Source organism: Apis cerana, linkage group LG1 (assembly GCF_029169275.1).
Source record: "Apis cerana isolate GH-2021 linkage group LG1, AcerK_1.0, whole genome shotgun sequence".
In the NCBI taxonomy this organism is placed as follows: Eukaryota; Metazoa; Arthropoda; class Insecta; order Hymenoptera; family Apidae; genus Apis; species Apis cerana.
Genome location: NC_083852.1, coordinates 10,974,864 through 10,991,684, shown reverse-complemented (window position 1 = coordinate 10,991,684; position 16,821 = coordinate 10,974,864). Strand labels below are relative to the sequence as shown.

The window sequence follows — 16,821 nt, the reverse complement described above, 5'->3', positions numbered from 1 at the left end:
TGTATCATTATTACGAATTATGTTGGCCGAAAAAATAGGTTATGCAGCGATTATATATTGGGGTTATAAATTTTCTTGCAATATAATATACCGAATATATAAGAATTTCTTCTCCGTGTCTGTGGTTGACTTATGCTCTATGGGTAAATGGGCAGTTGTCACAGGATGTTCCCATGGAATTGGAAGAGCATATGCGGAAACATTGGCAAAGATAGGATTGAATGTGATTTTAGTTAGTCCTGATACAGAAAATTTAAAAACCATTGCAAGCAATATCGAAGCAATGTATAATGTAAAAACAAAAGTGATTAAATTAGATTTATCGGAAGGCTTGGAAACGTATAATGTTATCGAAAAAGAGATGTTCGGCCTAGAAATTGGCATATTAATCAACAATCTTGGCATGTCATATCCGCATCCAGAATATTTTTTGGATCTTCCCCATAAAGAAAAGATCTATATGAGTATTGTTCATTGTAACGTAGTAGTTGTGACAAATATGTGTCGTATTTTATTACCACAAATGGTGGTTAGAGGAAAAGGAGTTATAGTCAACGTAGCTTCCATGGTAGCAGTATTGCCGAGCCCTCTGTTGACAGTCTTCGCAGCCACAAAAGCATATATCGTGAAATTTAGTAGAGATTTACAGATAGAATATGGAAAACACGGTATAATCGTGCAGTGTTTGTTACCAGGCACAGTCACTAATCATACCACAGAGTCACCACGATCAGGATGGATGGTTCCTACACCGGAAAAATATGTTCAAAGCGCGATCAGAACTATAGGCAAAGAAAATGTGACAACTGGATTTCTGCAACATTCCATTTTGATTGGAATAATAAAATTTATTTATCGAATATCACCGAGTTCCATCATCGTCTGGATGATTAATATTATGGAAGGAAATCGAAATAATGCGCTACGACGATATGTCGGATGAAGAAATATTTTGTAGAAATATTTTAATATATCAAGTTTTACTTAAGGAAAAGGTGCTTTTTGATTTTTTTTTTTTATAAGATAATATAAAATAAATTTCAATGAAATTGTAAAGTTAAAGTAAAGAAAATTCTATTTTTTTTAATTTTTGAAGATTTAAAACAAAATGTAAATTCGAAATAGAATAATGTTAAAAGTAGGCAAATTTATTCATCCAGAATTAAAATTTCTTTTGTGATTATATAATGATTAACGAATTAGAAATTATTTAACTTATTTATTCGAAAAATGATATTTTTAATTGCTAATTTGATTTCATTTTAAAGATAAAATAATTATTCAGAAAATACTATAAGAAATTATTTTCAAAAATTATAATAACTTAATGAATAGCAAAATAAGATATAATGATAAAAATTATTATATTGTGAAAAAATTCTTTTATGTTACATTGTGTTATAAATAAAAATGAATAATTATTTTTCTTATAAGTGATAAAAGCGATAATAAATTATGAATATATTATGAATATAGTAATCATAATTATACTTTATTTTTTTGTCATATTTTTCGTTTTTTTGACGTTTTTTTTTATGATAATTCATATGTGAAAGAATTATTCAAAAAATTTGTTGTATAAAAGTTATATTTTAGCATTTTTTTTTTACTGATAATTATATTTCGCCACAAACGAGATGTAGAATAAATCTAATATTCATTTCATGTACTTTTTGTTCCATATCTCAGACTTTTATCATTTTAATGTTATCTTTTCTACTGATTCTATTCAGAATAATATTATAATATTACTAAAAGTTGGAATTAAAAGTAAATTTTCTGTTACATATATAATTTATGTATCATGTATATATGAAGTATTACATTTTATAGATATATTGTAAAGTAAAAAATGTAATATTTATATTTTTTATAAAAAAATTAAGATACATTGTAGTTTTAAAAAAAATTGATGAAAATGTATTTGATATCCTCCATTTAGTCTGTGGTAAAGCACTAAAAGTAAATATAAATAGAACAAATATTAAAAGAAAAATAGAGAAAAAGTAAAGAAATTACTTTATTAAATTTATAAATAATTGAAGTTTGTGTTAAATGAAGATACAAAGAAAATGAGATAAATGCTCTATCTCCGTTTCAGCGTCATTACATTTTATTCTTGCCTTATTTCATTCAAGCAAATTTTGATTGTTTATAACTTAACAAATAAATCTTAATCAATATATATTTGTATAGTAACTTTTATCTTTAGAATTGATGATTCTCCATAAATATTTCAAAATCTATTGATATTAATATATATATATATATATATATATATATATATATATATATATATATATATATATATATAAATAAAGTACTTAATTTTATTTTAATATTGAAACCATAATTGAGTTTTTAACACGAAATTTATAGTTATATTTTGGCGAAGAATAAAAGAAGTATATAAAAATATATTAAGAAGTATTATAAAAAAAATAGAATAAAAAAGAAAAAAATTAGGAAATGGTTAGAAACAAGAAGAAAAACAACACAAATAAAGAACAGATAATAAACGATAAAAAAGAAAAGTGAAAAAGAAGAAAAACACACGGAAGATAGGTACAATTGAGAATTTTTATTAGAAATAAAATAGAAAGCAATTTTATACGATAGTTAATGATTTCATCTTAATATTTGTTAAAAGATAAAAGAAGAAAAAAATTCAATACATACAAAATAATAAAAAAATAAGACATAGTTGATCTTGTATATTCAATTTGATTATATGTCAAATCGGTAACGTTGGAAACGACACAAAGTGATAATTTCATTCGTAAGTTGCTTCATAAATATTTTTGTTTCGATAACTCGAATATTTTATTACGATTATAACTTTAAATGTAAAAGTCTTGTTTAACTATAAGCTTCTTTATATTACAAACGTTATATTTAAAAATTTAATTTTTTATAGCAGGTTTGTCAATAAACGATATAGTATACTTTTAGAATAATGCGACAAATACTTACCTTCTCAGTATGTTTTAAAAATCTTTTTTTTTCATTATGATTATTAAAATATAATTAATATTAAAAAAAATTTATTTGAAATTTTTTATACACTCATCTTTAAACATATCAATATATGTTTGATAAATATCATTTAATTAACTATATATTTTCTAACCTTTTTATTAATTTTGTCAATGTAACATAAAATATAATATTTAATAATCAATAATTATTAATTATTAATTATTTTATGAATATGAAAATTATAATGTGTGTGATATACTTATAATATTTTAAAATATTTTAAAATATTAAAATTATTATTAAATATGAAGTATCAAATTATATTATCTTTTCTAGATTGGTTTCATATATAAAATAAAGAAAGAAAAATTTGGCATAAAATATATAAATATAATTAATCGATTTACGCATTTAATTCGTATCAAAATGGACACTGCTCGACATTATGATAATCCATTTGAAGATTATCCTAATGCTACAGTAAATTTTGTTGTGAATACAGCAACTAATGAAGTAAGTATTTTATTTATAAATTCATAATCAATAATTAGATTATAAATTATTTATAAATAAATAGAAATTTATATATTAAATTTTATGTTTATTAGATTACTGAAAATTATAAAGAAACATTAAAAGTACAAACAAAGAGATTAATAGATCAATTAGAAGAAAACGAACATCAGTGGACCTATCATGATGATTATTCTGTATATACTGGGTCAGCAGGAATTGCATATATGTTTTATCAATATGGAAAGTGTTTTAATGAACCACACTATATTGATGTATGAATCTTTTAATATTTTTTTTTTAAATGATAAATTATTTTTTAAATTTATATATATTTTTTTAACAGAAAGCAATGGAATTAATAAGAATATGTATACATAGATGCAGAAGCAAAAGAGAAATTACATTTTTGACTGGTATTGTGGGTCCATTAACTTTGTCTGCAATTATGTTTCATTCGCAAAACAATTCTACTACAACACAAGATATAATTTCAAGGTAAATACGTTAATTTTTTAAATTAATTAATTTATAATATATTAAAAATATATAATATTGTTTAATAACAAAATAAATTAATTTTTATATTTTTTTATTACTATTTCCAGAATAAAATCATTATCTTCTTATGTTTTGGATGAAAATAGTGGTTTGCCTGATGAATTACTTTATGGAAGAGCTGGTTATCTCTTTTCTCTCCTTTTTCTAAATTCAAACATATTTCCTGCTCCCATAGAAGATGAACTTATTAAAAAGGTAACAAAAATTAAACTTAAAATAAATAACAATGTAATATACTGTTAAATATATAATATTATTTTGATTAAAAAAATATTATATCAGGTTATTGCAGTCATAATTAAATCTGGAAATTTGTATTCTGCTTCAAGAAGATACAAAACACCTTTAATGTATATTTGGCATGGAACAGAATATATTGGTGGTGCACATGGATTAGCTGGAATACTTTACATATTGTTACAAGTATGATATATCTCTGTTATATTTTAATAATTGATAATAATATTTTTATAGTAATATAATAATATTATTTTTTTAATATATAGAATAGTCTGCATACTATTATAAAACATTTTTTTCTTGGAAACTATAATCGATTTTTTTTTTATATTTCAATGATACAAGAAGACTGATTTGAGATACAAAAGATTTTTTTGCAACGGCTACAAAGGAAAACAGAAACCATCTTCTTTTTTTTAAATGAATGGTATATTAATTTCTATTTATTAAAATGGCTGAATAATATTTGCTTGAAACATTTTTCGTTATTGTTCATAATTAAAAAATTATTTTTCTAGCATATTTTCACATGCTAGTTAAAAAAACGACTTGTAAAATTTTATGTAGACTATCCTGTTTATCTAATTTTGAAAAATATAATAATTTTAAACATAACTAATATTATAGGCACGAAAATATTTAACAAAAGATCAATTAGAGAAAGATATAAGACCTGCATTAGATTTTCTTCAGAATTTACGGTTTCCTTCTGGAAACTTTCCAACTGCTATTGGAAGTCACAGTGATAAAATACAATGGTGCCATGGTGCACCTGGAATGACTATGTTATTCTGCTTAGCTTATGAGGTTAATATTGTTTAACTAATTTTTAATTTTTAGTAACATTAAATATCTAATATATTATTAAATATGGATATATAGATATATGAAAATAAAAATTATTTAAAAACTGCTCTACAATGTGGAGAATTGATTTGGTCAAGAGGAGTACTTAAAAAGGGATATGGAATATGTCATGGGGTATCTGGAAATGCATATACGTTTTTATGTCTTTTTCAACAAACAAAGGTTAAGTCAAATTTAAATATAAATATATAATATATATATAATAGTTAAATTTAAATGTAATAGATAAATATATAATATACTAATAGATATACTAATAGATAATATACTAATAGATATCAATAAAATATTGATTTTATGTGCAGGATGTAAAATATCTTTATAGGGCTTGTAAGTTTGCAGATTGGTGTATGGATTATGGAACACATAGAAAAAAAATTCCTGATAGACCATTTTCATTATTTGAAGGTATTTTATTACAAATTATTATCAAATTTTATCATTTATTTCAAATTAATAATATCTATATTATTTTAGGTCTTGCTGGTACAATTTATTTCTTGATCGATATTCAACAACCGCTTTCAGCAAAATTCCCAGGATATACTATTTAAATTCAATATATTTCGATAATATGTTTCTTTTGCGTAAAAATTAATGTTTAAGATATAAAAGCACTTACCAAATTCATGGATTTTGCCTATATAATTCATCTATATATTATATATTTATATTTCGAATGTGTAAAAATCAATGTATATCTTATTGAATAAACAAAATAAAATAATTTACAGTATCATATAAAATATTGTACATATTATCCATCGTCTTTATCATTTATAATTTTTTTATAGATTTATTTTTAATTTATTTTTAAAAATATAAAAGAATTATAGAAAAATTATAGAATAAATAATAAATAAGAAATTTGCAAAAAATATTCGTATTTTTAATCCACGAAGTGAATTTTATGAATTCGTACAAACTGTACAAGAACAGGATTATATTTTTTGTAGGAATTTCTTTCTTTTGAAAACTATATCCATTAATAAAAAGAAAAATCATAATATTTTCAAAAAATTAAATTTTATCCGCGATCAGAAAATTTTAGTTAATAATATATTATATTTTAAATTATGTTTTGTGACTAGTAATAAGATCTGATCGAGGCAAGTCTCACTATGTAGAAAATATACTTGATGGTATATATAAAGTTTATACAAAGTTCAGGTTCGAAGTAATTCAATTTTAATAATCGCAAAATCTCGATTCAAATAAGTCACGAATATAATTTCTTTTGTAAAATGTAATTATTTCTAATTGAATAAAATACCTTCATATGTTTCGCGATCACGTAACTCAAAGTTTCTTTGATTAATTTTTATGTAGCTAATACTTCAAATTTTTAATCTTCATTAAAATAAATTTACCATTATAATAATTTATTGGGCAAAAAATAAAAAGAGATTAAATTCATTATTAAAAATAATTTTATGTATAAATTTATATATGATAAAAAATAATTAAATAAAATTTTTTCAATTCTAAAGTATAAAATATAAAAAATGATATTTTTTCAGAAAAAATTAAGAAATTAAATAAATTAAGAAACGAATATATTATTTTTGTATTTATTAATATTTCAAGAAAAACATAATAAATAAATATTTAAATTTACATTAAACGTTATAAAAGAAAATAACATTTTTTTGACAAACCAATAAAAGAAAAATACTAAAAGTGAAACGTTAATCGAATACTAATGGTTCCTTGTAACATATTAGCTACAATATTTATAGCGAGTCGTGCATTAGTATTTGTAAAAGAGAAAAGTTTAGAAGAATTATTTGAATTCAAAGTATCAGCAATCAGTATTATATAGTCATGTAAGTATATATCTAATTATAAATAATTATAGAAATATTACTAATTATAAATATATTTTACGTATTTTATACATATAAAATATATAAAATATTATATTATTATTAAATTATTTTATAAAAAATTAAAATCAATTAAATATATCAAAATATTTATAATTTATAATTAAAATTTTTTTTATTATAAAAAAAATATTTTTATTATAAATATTTTTATAAGAAAAATTTATTAATGATATTTATTACAATAAAAATTAATCTAGTTAAGCAAAAAATAAGCAAAATTAAATAAATATTATAGTTATATATGCTATAAAATAAATGCTATAATAATGATTTATGAAATATAACATTATATATATAATAATGGCATTATTATATAACATTATATATATAATAATGATTATTTCAAATTTTCTATTTGAAAAAATCTATGATAAATAAAAAATTAAAAGAATGGAAAAAAAGTGATAATTGCGAATTTAAATATTATTTAATTTAATTTAAATTTCTTTCTTAAGTATTAACTAATTGGAAGAAAGATCCTCGGATATAAGAGTGGTGTACTACTGTCGTATGGTAAGCATTTCGAGTATAAAAGCCGCTTCTGCTGGTTGCGCGCTTAGTTTCACTTTACGTTAACCAATTGTGAAACGACGCATTACCGACGTGAGTACCATTCACGAAATCGTTTTTACAATCGCTATTAGATTTCCTTTTACTGGTAACCTTGTAGCATTTACGAATTGTATCGACATCAAAAAACTGTATTTTTTATTGGATAATCGTTAGTCAGTTAAATTGGTTTTATTCATATCTGCAATTATATCGGTTTATCTATTTCTAAAATTCAACATTAAATCAATGTAAGTTAAAATATTTTATTTAAATTTAAAATTAAATTTTTTTTATTTAGAATAAAATAGGTGAGAAAGTTAATGACAGAAAATTGTATCTTATATTATAATTTATCATTAGTAAGAGTGAAAGTATAAATACATTTTCCTAAAGAACTAAATTAATTTGAAAATCTGATAAATTGTAAAGATATTAATTATAATATTACAATATCACGTTTCTATTTTATTTTATAATTGTAAAATAATAATAAAATAATAATAAAAAATTATCATTAACAAAATTATTTCATCGATGTTTTGTTTCTTTCTTTATTAATTTTAATAAAAAAAAAAATCAGCTATTGGGATATCATTTATCAATTTCATTGTTCTTTTAATAAAGTTAAATTATTGAAACGATTTTTAATTACTTCTTTATTTTTATAAATTACACTGTATACGCATTAATTCTTACGCGAAAATATTATATAACTATAAATATAAATATAAATTTTAGTTTATAATATTTTTAATTTTTACATTCATTTAATTATTATATATTATATATATTGTACATTATATATTATATAAATGTAATAATTAAATGCTTATTTAAGAAAATTTAATCTATAATTTTATTTGTAATCGCATTGATTCCTATTTACTTTCATTTATAGTTTATACCTATTCATCATTTTTACGATTTAAAGATTGTAAATTTTATATTAAAAAATATTGTATAGAAAAATTAGTATTGAAAATTTGATATTGAATTAAATAAATTAATATTATATAATTAACAATTTATTAATAATATGAATAATATGTCTTTTATAATTACATAAATACTTTTCTTCGCGTAGGTATATATATGTACTCATTATTTTGTAAATGTATTTGTAATGTTTTTCGTTCCATTAAATAAAAAATTGTAAAAAAAAAATTTTTCTTATAATGATAAAATACAAAATAAATATCGTTTTTAATTGCAAATTAAATTAAAATTAAAAAAAAATTATTTCATTAAAGATGAATATAAGATATTTTTTATTTTCACACATTTATTATTGAAACAAAACTTGATGTCTAATGCTTTGAAATTTTCATCAATTTATATATAATCTAATAATAAAAAAATTTCATTTAAAAAAAAATAAAAAAATTGACAATTTTTAAAAAATATATTTAAAAAAATAAAATAATAAATTAAAATTATGTAAAAAAAATTAAAATAATGAAATATTAAAAAATTATTCAATTTTTACATTTATTTATTTTAGATGGAAATCCGTTTCATGCTATTAGCAATATTATTCGTTGTGGAAGTAATTATGGCATTTCCGCAAAAAGATGGTCAAATTTTTAGTAATGAGGCTATAAAGCAAGCACAGAATACTTATCTTATTCCAAAAGATGCGACAATACAAAAAGTTCAAGAAGGTATTGAACTAGCAGCTTATGAGTCAATTCCTGGAGAGCAGAAGATCAATCTTTTTGAAATTTTGGGAGCACATGTTCCATCGGAAGTGGTGAACAATCTCCAAGCCCAGATTGACCAAATAGGACGAAATTAAATTCGCTCTTTTCCATTGCTATCGTCGTTTCCTTGTAAAAAATTTTTTTACTTAAATTTAAGTTTTATAACAATTATTTATAAAATGATACGATGTATTTAGACTTTTCCATTTTTGATAAATAAATGATTAAAAATACTATAATATATTTGTACAATTTTTAATTTTTAAAAATTGTCTTCATAAAAAAACAATTCAACAATAAAAATATTTATATGCTTAATAAAAAAAACTATTTAAAAAATCATGATGATTTATTTTACGATTTTATAAAATTTGTTACATACTTAAAATATTTTAAACTGGCTTCCTGCAAACATCATTCGTAAAAGAAATATTACAACACGCATTCCAAGTAACATCATTCATTATAAAAAAAAAAAAGTATCATTCGTAAATTGTGAAATGTCGAACTAAGTAACCTGCCAGAATTATATATGTACCTAGCGATGTTGGAGAAAGCTGCAGAACCACTAACCAGAGTTACACTTTCACTTCACCTACATTTATGTTATTATTGAAACGGTTCTTCTTTGGCATCTGTTACATGGCATTGCAGAGAAATTTAAATAGATCAAACTATCTCATATTTATTATAAAAAAAAAAAAAAAAAAAAAAATATATATATATATATATATGATAAATTTTTAAAAATTCTGCTTTTATTTTAATTTCTCTTTCACATGAACTTATTCATAATCTTTCCTTTTTTTAATGTTAACAGAAAATAACTATATAAAATTTAAAAGGTGAAATTAATTTTTGTTTAAATTTGTAAAAAATAGTAAAAATTCAATGATAATACCGTTTTTAAAATATATAACTGTGTTTAAATAACAACAATTCTATTTTGTGAGCACTATAAGTGACAATGTTTTGTACATGGTTTCTTTTGTACACATAAAAAAGTATTTATTTTGTTTACTAAGGTACAAATTTCAGAACTATGCGAACAGAATTATCAAAGATTTTGATCCATTTCAGCTTTCTTCACTTAGTAAATTAATATCTATGATCTGGATGTCTTATGTACGATAATTACCATTAGTGCATTGTCTTGCATTGAGAGCATATTACATTATACTTGTAAATTTTCTTATTGTGTATTATAATTACGAACTAATTTTTATGTTCATTTTATAAAGAACAATGACATAACAGACAAGAAATGTTTTTTCTTGTTTTTATATATACTATCTGTACAATGAATGCCTTTTAATGCTTTAATGCATTTTTAATTCATAAACTTAATAAATTATTATATATACGTTTGAATACTACTAGCAAACGAATAATGGAATGAAATGATACATATTAGTAGCTATATTATATAATTAACATCGACATTTTTTTACTTAAAAAAGAATGTTTTATGTACAAGTGATAAAAAATGTTCATACATAAATTTATGTTAAATTACCCGTACAAGTTCATACATATTATGTCGCTATCAAGTAGATACTGTCAAGTATTTGAATCTTAGTAGCACACTATCAAACTTTTAAATAATATCAACAGATCGTTTGCTAACAGTTTAAATAAATCAATGCAAGAAAATGTACTATTTTTTAAATATAATCAACGTACCATAAGAAAATTTAATATAGAATTAACATTTAGTGTTTGTGTTTTCATATTTATTTCCTTCAATGCGTAGACAATATTTCTTATTTTCTGTAATAAAAACATAAAAAATATTATAAAAAATATTATATATTGATATAAATTAATTTATAAAACATTTATACGTACTTAGATTTTTTCGATCCTCTATCGTTTCTTTCTGCACTTTCTTCACGAGATCGTTTCTTACTACTAGATGAAGAGTGATTAGATGATCTGTGTTTATCATGTTTATCGTGTTTATCACTCTTCTTGGGGCTAAACAAAAATAAAATATCAAAAATAATAACAACAAATATACACATATTTATATTAATCACCTGTGTTTGGATGATTTGGAAGGAGACACTTTCTTGTGTGATCCTCCACTCCGCGATCGATCCGATCTTTAATTATTAAAGTATATACTTAACACAATTTTATAGCAAAATTATATGTTTCTAAGTCTAATATAATCAAAATTTTATATCACATTCTAAAATCACATAATTTTTTACCTATGTTTATCCGACGATGATGATTTTTTGTCTTTACTACTGGACGAACTTTTACTTTTTGAACTTGAAGAACTCTTGTGTTTTGAATTATGCCTATAAATTATAGATGATGTTGATATGAAGTTACAGAATGAGTGAAGTGAAGTTAATAACAAACTACAAAAACATAAGATTATATACCTATCTTTTGATGGTGAAGGTGAATGTTTTCGACTTCCTTTCTTTTTTTTACTTGAATTATAATCATCATGAAATCGATCTTCTCCTCTTTCTTTATCTTCTTCAGCTGCTTCTCGTTCCAAATCAGACCAGTCTTTACCAGATTCTTCAGAACTACCTAATTCCTCTTCTAAAATATAAATTTAATAAAAAAAAATGTTAAATAATAATCAAAATATATTTTTCTTTTATTTATAATATTTAAATAACATTTTTGAATATTACCTTCACTATCTGAGTCTTCTGAAGCTTCAGAATATTCAGAATCATCATCAGACTCTTCCTCACTATCTAAATCAGATGGCTAAAAATAAAGTATAAGATAAAATTCACATATATTTTTATTATATTATATTATTTATAATTATTTAATTGCATACCTCATAAGCATCATCTTCTTCTTCTTCTTCATCTTCTACTTCATCATTTTCTGCATCACTTTCTGGATCTAAGAAACTCCAACCACCACTATCAAAGAATCCTACTGGATCATCTGTGATAGTTTTCATAATTTTTGTCCAATTTAAAGATTGTACACCTTCTGTATATCTAATATCACACGAACTAAAAAAAATATAAATTTATAATTAATTTTTAAGAGATAAAATAATAAAAAAGAGAACACAAAAAAAACTTACTTTAACCATTCCTTTACATGATCCAGCATGTTCATGGGAATAGCATTTAACATAGCGACTTTTCTATGGTAATCTTTGAAAACAAAAATCATATCAAAGTTCTTAAGATGAAATTGTACTCTTTCAAAATGAACAAGTTCAACATCTTCCAAAGTAATAACAAACGGAGGCTAAAATAAATATTATAGATAATAAATATATATATATATATATCTATATAATATATATAAAATATAAATAAACAATAAAATTTACCCATTCTGTAAGATTTACTAAACATCCACTAGTAGGTTGCAAAAGAACAGTACTCCTGAATGGTGCACCAGGAAATCCCAATTCTCGAAAAGGTGTATCAAACTCAATTTCTTGCTTTGTCATACTTTCAACCTAAATAATATTTGTTATTTCTTAAAATATATTTATTAATTTTGCAAAATAAAATATTTTAATCATTAACATTACTTTTTCACAAAAACTTTTAAAAGCAGTTTTTAATTTGTGCCTAAGTTCACGTTCTGATTGTTCTGCAGCAAGATCATCACGATCATGCATGTGTTGATGTTTCCCTAAATCTGTAGTAATTTCACCAACTTCTGTATAAAATTGTACATCCACATGTTTTTTTTTACCAAACATGATTGCATGCTGAAAAGAGTTTAATATAAATATTTAATAATTAAGTTTTTATAAAAAAAATAAAAAAAATAATATAAAGGATATATACTTTTAAATGAAAATGAAGCAATATAATCATTTCGCCATCACATGGTTGAAAAAAGGCATTCTTAATGTTATTATAAAGAATATCAACTTTATCGCCTCTAACCGAAGTGTAGCGAAATCCATTTACATGTGCTTCTAATCCTCCTGTCATTCTCTTTGAAACAATATTTGGTCGAATATATAAATCTTTTAGTTTTGGATTACCCTTATTTTGAGATAGTATTAAAGTATCTTGTTTTACAAGATCTTCCTTCTCTCTTTCTTCTGCCTCTCTATTTTTAAATTTTTTTTGAACTTCTTTGATTAATCTAAAAGCTGTATTTAAATTAGAAGATGGTGCTGAAATTTCACCAGGTTCTTTGGTATTTGTACTTCGATATGTTCTAAAAAATAAAAGTTTTATTAATATTTAAACAATTCATTTTAACATCATTCAATTTGTAAAAAATTATAAATATCATAATAAATAATAAAAAGTCTAACAAATTAATATACTAACACTTCTTTTACAAATGTAGCATCAGGTTGTGGATAAGATCCTCCTTCATTTCGACCCATTGTGGCACCAGGATGAAAAAAATTTATTCGGAGATATGTATAATCTCCTTCTACCGACTGTGAAATATTTTTAATTGTGGATATGTGAAAAGGTACAGGAATTCCAAAAATAGGGAGAATTACGGTTTCATATTTTTTGTCTGAAATATGAACATGCAATGTAATACAATGCATATGTAAAAATTAATTTATATAAAAATACTTACCAACATATAATTTCAATTCTTTTACTTCTGGTTCTCGTGGCATATGACTTAGACTTTTATATGATATGGTTGATTTCCGTATTTTTTCTTGTTCTTTTCCACCAGATTGTTGTGCCAATCGAGCTTTTGCAACTTCATTTAATTGTTGTGCTAATTCTTTTTGATGTTGTTTTCTTTTTTCTTCAGAACTATGTTCTGTTCTTAATTTAGATTCTATTACAGCTGTTCTTTTCCCACGACCAAGAATCTCAGGTTTAGGTTCATTTTCTTTTCCACTTCCTTCTTCTTCCTCTTCTTCTTCATCCTTAACAAATATTCCAATATTTTTTACTTTTTTCTTTGATGGTGTCAAATTTGTAGCAGGTTGTCCCTGAAATAAATATATCATTTCAATTTGCATTTATATTTATAAAAAAAATATATAACAATTTAAATCCAACATAAACAATATAACATAACATAATACCTCATTAATCATAACTGTGTCACCAATGAAAAGAGCATAAATTTTTCCTTCTTTATCAGTAGCTTCTGAATTAATAAGGTTTGCCAATCCAACATTAACATTAAATACCATGCCTTTCTTTAATGTTGCATGAATTTTTGGACCAATGAGTAAAGAGCTTTCTCTGAATTCAATACCCATTGCAAATCCAAAATGTTTTGTTAAATGATCTAACATTTCTGGTTTTTCATCTTTTACATATTTAACACCTGTTTCATATACTTCACTTATTTTCACTCCTGCTACTAATTTCTTTAAAATTTCTTCTTCTAATTGCAAAAGAAAATTATAATTATCCTAAAAATGAGAAGAAATTTTATTACTATAAAACAATTAATTTATTATTAATTTATTTTATTTTTTCGTTTACCTCAATAGTTTTAGTAGGATTTACTAATAATGTTCGTACTATGTTTGAACAATAAGATTTATAACGTGCTCCAAGAGAACAGACAATAACACCAAAATGCAAAGTATTCTTATCACTAACAACACTAAACTTTAGAGAATAATTTCCACCACTTTGTATTATCGCAGGATAACACATATCTACTTGAGTAACATCAACACTTGTCACATACTTCTTATTTGTTATAGCTGCATCTACACCTTCTGCAAGCTTTGAATGCTTAACTTTCTAAAATAAAAATAATTATATGTTATGAATTTCAAAATATAAATATTTATATTTTCAAATTTTTAAATAAATAAATAAATATATAAATAAAAATCAAATACCTTATCAGAATCTATAATTTCCATAATTTGATCTTTAAGATATTTTGTAAAAACGTCCACAGATACTAAACATGCTTTTTTTACTGTAAGAATTTCAGCATCTTCTTTTGGACACATTACATATGCAGCTGCAGCACTTACATCAATCTAATACATAATGTCATAATCAAATTCTATAATATTATAATACTTGATATATTATATACAAAACAGCATCATACCGTATCAAAAGATTCTGACTTTAAAGCAGCTCTCCACGCATCCATAAAGGCACCTGGATAATTTTCTTTAGAAAAAACACCCAATGTTTTACCCTTCTTACTTTGTTTTATAATTTCAATAAGTTTAACAAAATTTGCTTTGTCTTCATCATTCTTGAAAATGAAATTATGATCAATATTGACTAAAATCATATGATTATTTTAAAAAAAAAATGTAAATTATAAAAAAATACATACTCTATCTCTCACAAGAAGTTTTACAGGAGGTACTCCAGTTTCTTCCGTTTTTTGATTTTCAAGTTTTCTTAAAAATTCAATCTTTTTTTTGCTAGCCAAAAAACAAATAGATTCCTCTGCTAAGATCATTATAGTATCTGTAAGTTCATAACTCAGGAGCCATGTCTAAAATAATATATCAACATTAATTTTTATAAACATAAAAATAACAATGTTTTAATAACAAAATAAAAAGTTATATTTTAATTATATAAATAAATTTATTTTCTAATTTTAATAATTTCACGAATTATTTTAAGTTTTACTGTCACAAAATAAAAATATAAATGTTTTTTGAGTCACAAAAATTAGGTTATTTTATCGTTACCAAATACGCAATACAAAATACAACACGTAGTATCAGTATCTAAGAAAGCATTACTTGTAACGCTGTTGATTTGCTATACACAATATCTTCATCCGTGCCCACAGCGGAGACGAGACAATCCATTTTACTAAAACTGTCATCTGTACCAACTTCTCCATCCTATTTAACAAAAACGATTATTCTTATTTATTAAATAATTATGTTTATTTTTAACGATGAAATAAATCATTATAACTCATTTTACCTTCCACGCCGTATAAAGCCGCTTCATACGCCGAAAGAATGTCTCTTTATCAACAGATACGTTTGCCATGTTGTTTTAAACTTGTTCAGCGTAACACAACACGCGGTTGTATGAAATCAACCACAGCCTACCTAAGTACTAAGTAAGTACTCTATCTATATATATAAAGTAGACTATGAATCAACTCGACATTAAATTATAATAAATCTTTCCAGCTTAAATGATAACGAACGAAACATTCAAATGATAGAAAATGCTATGATCACATTTTCCTTAATATTAAACAAGTATTGTTATTAAAATTTGTTACTCGTTATGAAAGTGGCGGGAATTATAACCAAACTGCAACTGTAATCTACAACTAAAGCGCACGGCGGGAACGGTTTAATGCAATATAGTTGGTTACCAATCAAAGAAAATTCAAACGCTATAAGCGGTCAATTAGTTAACTAATTTTAATATTACTATATACGGTACAAATCAATTTTAAGTGTTATTATAAAATATAAATTAAAATAATAAATAATATTATACTAATATAAAAAAAATATATAAAATATATAAAATATTTTTATTTTTTAAGAAAAAATGTAAACTAGTAAAATAATATGAATGCAAAAATATTTTTAATATAGATATATAAATATT

The 16,821-nt window shown here is 22.9% G+C and overlaps 4 protein-coding genes and 1 long non-coding RNA gene across 9 annotated transcripts; 3 read left to right on the top strand and 2 right to left on the bottom strand.

The window, feature by feature from the left end:
• The first annotated feature begins 19 nt into the window (after positions 1 to 19).
• On the top strand, positions 20 to 994 carry LOC108001841 (very-long-chain 3-oxoacyl-CoA reductase-like). The gene has a single exon (XM_062071954.1). The coding sequence runs from the start codon at positions 20 to 22 to the stop codon at positions 941 to 943; it is 924 nt and encodes a 307-aa protein (XP_061927938.1). The 3' UTR covers positions 944 to 994.
• Positions 995 to 1,473: 479 nt separating this feature from the next.
• LOC133665721 (uncharacterized) lies at positions 1,474 to 2,818 on the bottom strand. The gene is made up of 2 exons (XR_009828970.1): positions 2,680 to 2,818; positions 1,474 to 1,956 (listed from the first exon to the last, which is right to left on the bottom strand). It is a non-coding gene; the product is annotated as an uncharacterized LOC133665721 (long non-coding RNA).
• Positions 2,634 to 5,906, top strand: LOC107998051 (lanC-like protein 2). Of its 3 annotated transcripts, none has more exons than XM_017057066.3 (10): positions 2,634 to 2,779; positions 3,316 to 3,492; positions 3,588 to 3,767; positions 3,839 to 3,990; positions 4,101 to 4,248; positions 4,336 to 4,476; positions 4,921 to 5,100; positions 5,176 to 5,322; positions 5,466 to 5,568; positions 5,638 to 5,906. In XM_017057066.3, exons 2-10 carry the CDS (start codon positions 3,406 to 3,408, stop codon positions 5,712 to 5,714), a joined length of 1,215 nt encoding a protein of 404 aa, XP_016912555.2. In that variant the 5' UTR covers positions 2,634 to 2,779; positions 3,316 to 3,405; the 3' UTR covers positions 5,715 to 5,906. The 3 variants fall into 3 exon arrangements, with proteins under 3 accessions (XP_016912555.2, XP_061927924.1, XP_061927934.1); XM_062071940.1 differs by lacking the exon at positions 2,634 to 2,779 and adding an exon at positions 2,848 to 2,980; XM_062071950.1 differs by lacking the exons at positions 2,634 to 2,779; positions 5,638 to 5,906 and adding an exon at positions 2,848 to 2,980 and having other exon boundaries at positions 5,486 to 5,565.
• A 1,598-nt stretch (positions 5,907 to 7,504) lies between these two features.
• LOC108001842 (uncharacterized) lies at positions 7,505 to 9,540 on the top strand. Of its 2 annotated transcripts, none has more exons than XM_062071884.1 (2): positions 7,505 to 7,652; positions 9,103 to 9,540. In XM_062071884.1, exon 2 carries the CDS (start codon positions 9,103 to 9,105, stop codon positions 9,394 to 9,396), a length of 294 nt encoding a protein of 97 aa, XP_061927868.1. In that variant the 5' UTR covers positions 7,505 to 7,652; the 3' UTR covers positions 9,397 to 9,540. The 2 variants fall into 2 exon arrangements, with proteins under 2 accessions (XP_061927868.1, XP_016918578.1); XM_017063089.3 differs by lacking the exon at positions 7,505 to 7,652 and adding an exon at positions 7,707 to 7,849.
• A 91-nt stretch (positions 9,541 to 9,631) lies between these two features.
• Positions 9,632 to 16,564, bottom strand: LOC107998052 (FACT complex subunit spt16). 2 transcript variants are annotated; one of them, XM_017057067.3, is made up of 20 exons: positions 16,174 to 16,564; positions 15,984 to 16,088; positions 15,563 to 15,727; positions 15,326 to 15,478; positions 15,105 to 15,251; positions 14,737 to 15,003; positions 14,328 to 14,663; positions 13,862 to 14,231; positions 13,597 to 13,795; positions 13,099 to 13,480; positions 12,837 to 13,019; positions 12,630 to 12,761; positions 12,375 to 12,544; positions 12,117 to 12,300; positions 11,962 to 12,040; positions 11,698 to 11,866; positions 11,518 to 11,610; positions 11,341 to 11,406; positions 11,150 to 11,278; positions 9,632 to 11,071 (listed from the first exon to the last, which is right to left on the bottom strand). In XM_017057067.3, exons 1-20 carry the CDS (start codon positions 16,240 to 16,242, stop codon positions 11,065 to 11,067), a joined length of 3,405 nt encoding a protein of 1,134 aa, XP_016912556.1. In that variant the 5' UTR covers positions 16,243 to 16,564; the 3' UTR covers positions 9,632 to 11,064. The 2 variants fall into 2 exon arrangements, with proteins under 2 accessions (XP_016912556.1, XP_028522612.1); XM_028666811.2 differs by lacking the exon at positions 11,341 to 11,406.
• Positions 16,565 to 16,821: the final 257 nt, after the last annotated feature.

Coding starts and splice junctions, on each gene's coding strand:
- LOC108001841 (XM_062071954.1), top strand. CDS start 20: ATGTTGGCCGAAAAAATAGGTTATGCAGCGATTATATATTGGGGTTAT.
- LOC107998051 (XM_062071940.1), top strand. CDS start 2,957: ATGCGACAAATACTTACCTTCTCA. Junction 3,493..3,587: donor TGAATACAGCAACTAATGAA/GTAAGTATTTTA, acceptor TATGTTTATTAG/ATTACTGAAAATTATAAAGA. Junction 3,768..3,838: donor ATGAACCACACTATATTGAT/GTATGAATCTTT, acceptor TTTTTTTAACAG/AAAGCAATGGAATTAATAAG.
- LOC107998052 (XM_017057067.3), bottom strand. CDS start 16,242: ATGGCAAACGTATCTGTTGATAAAGAGACATTCTTTCGGCGTATGAAG. Junction 13,796..13,861: donor AGAATTGAAATTATATGTTG/GTAAGTATTTTT, acceptor TTCATATTTCAG/ACAAAAAATATGAAACCGTA. Junction 12,301..12,374: donor CATGTAAAGGAATGGTTAAA/GTAAGTTTTTTT, acceptor TATTTTTTTTAG/TTCGTGTGATATTAGATATA.
- LOC108001842 (XM_062071884.1), top strand. CDS start 9,103: ATGGAAATCCGTTTCATGCTATTAGCAATATTATTCGTTGTGGAAGTA.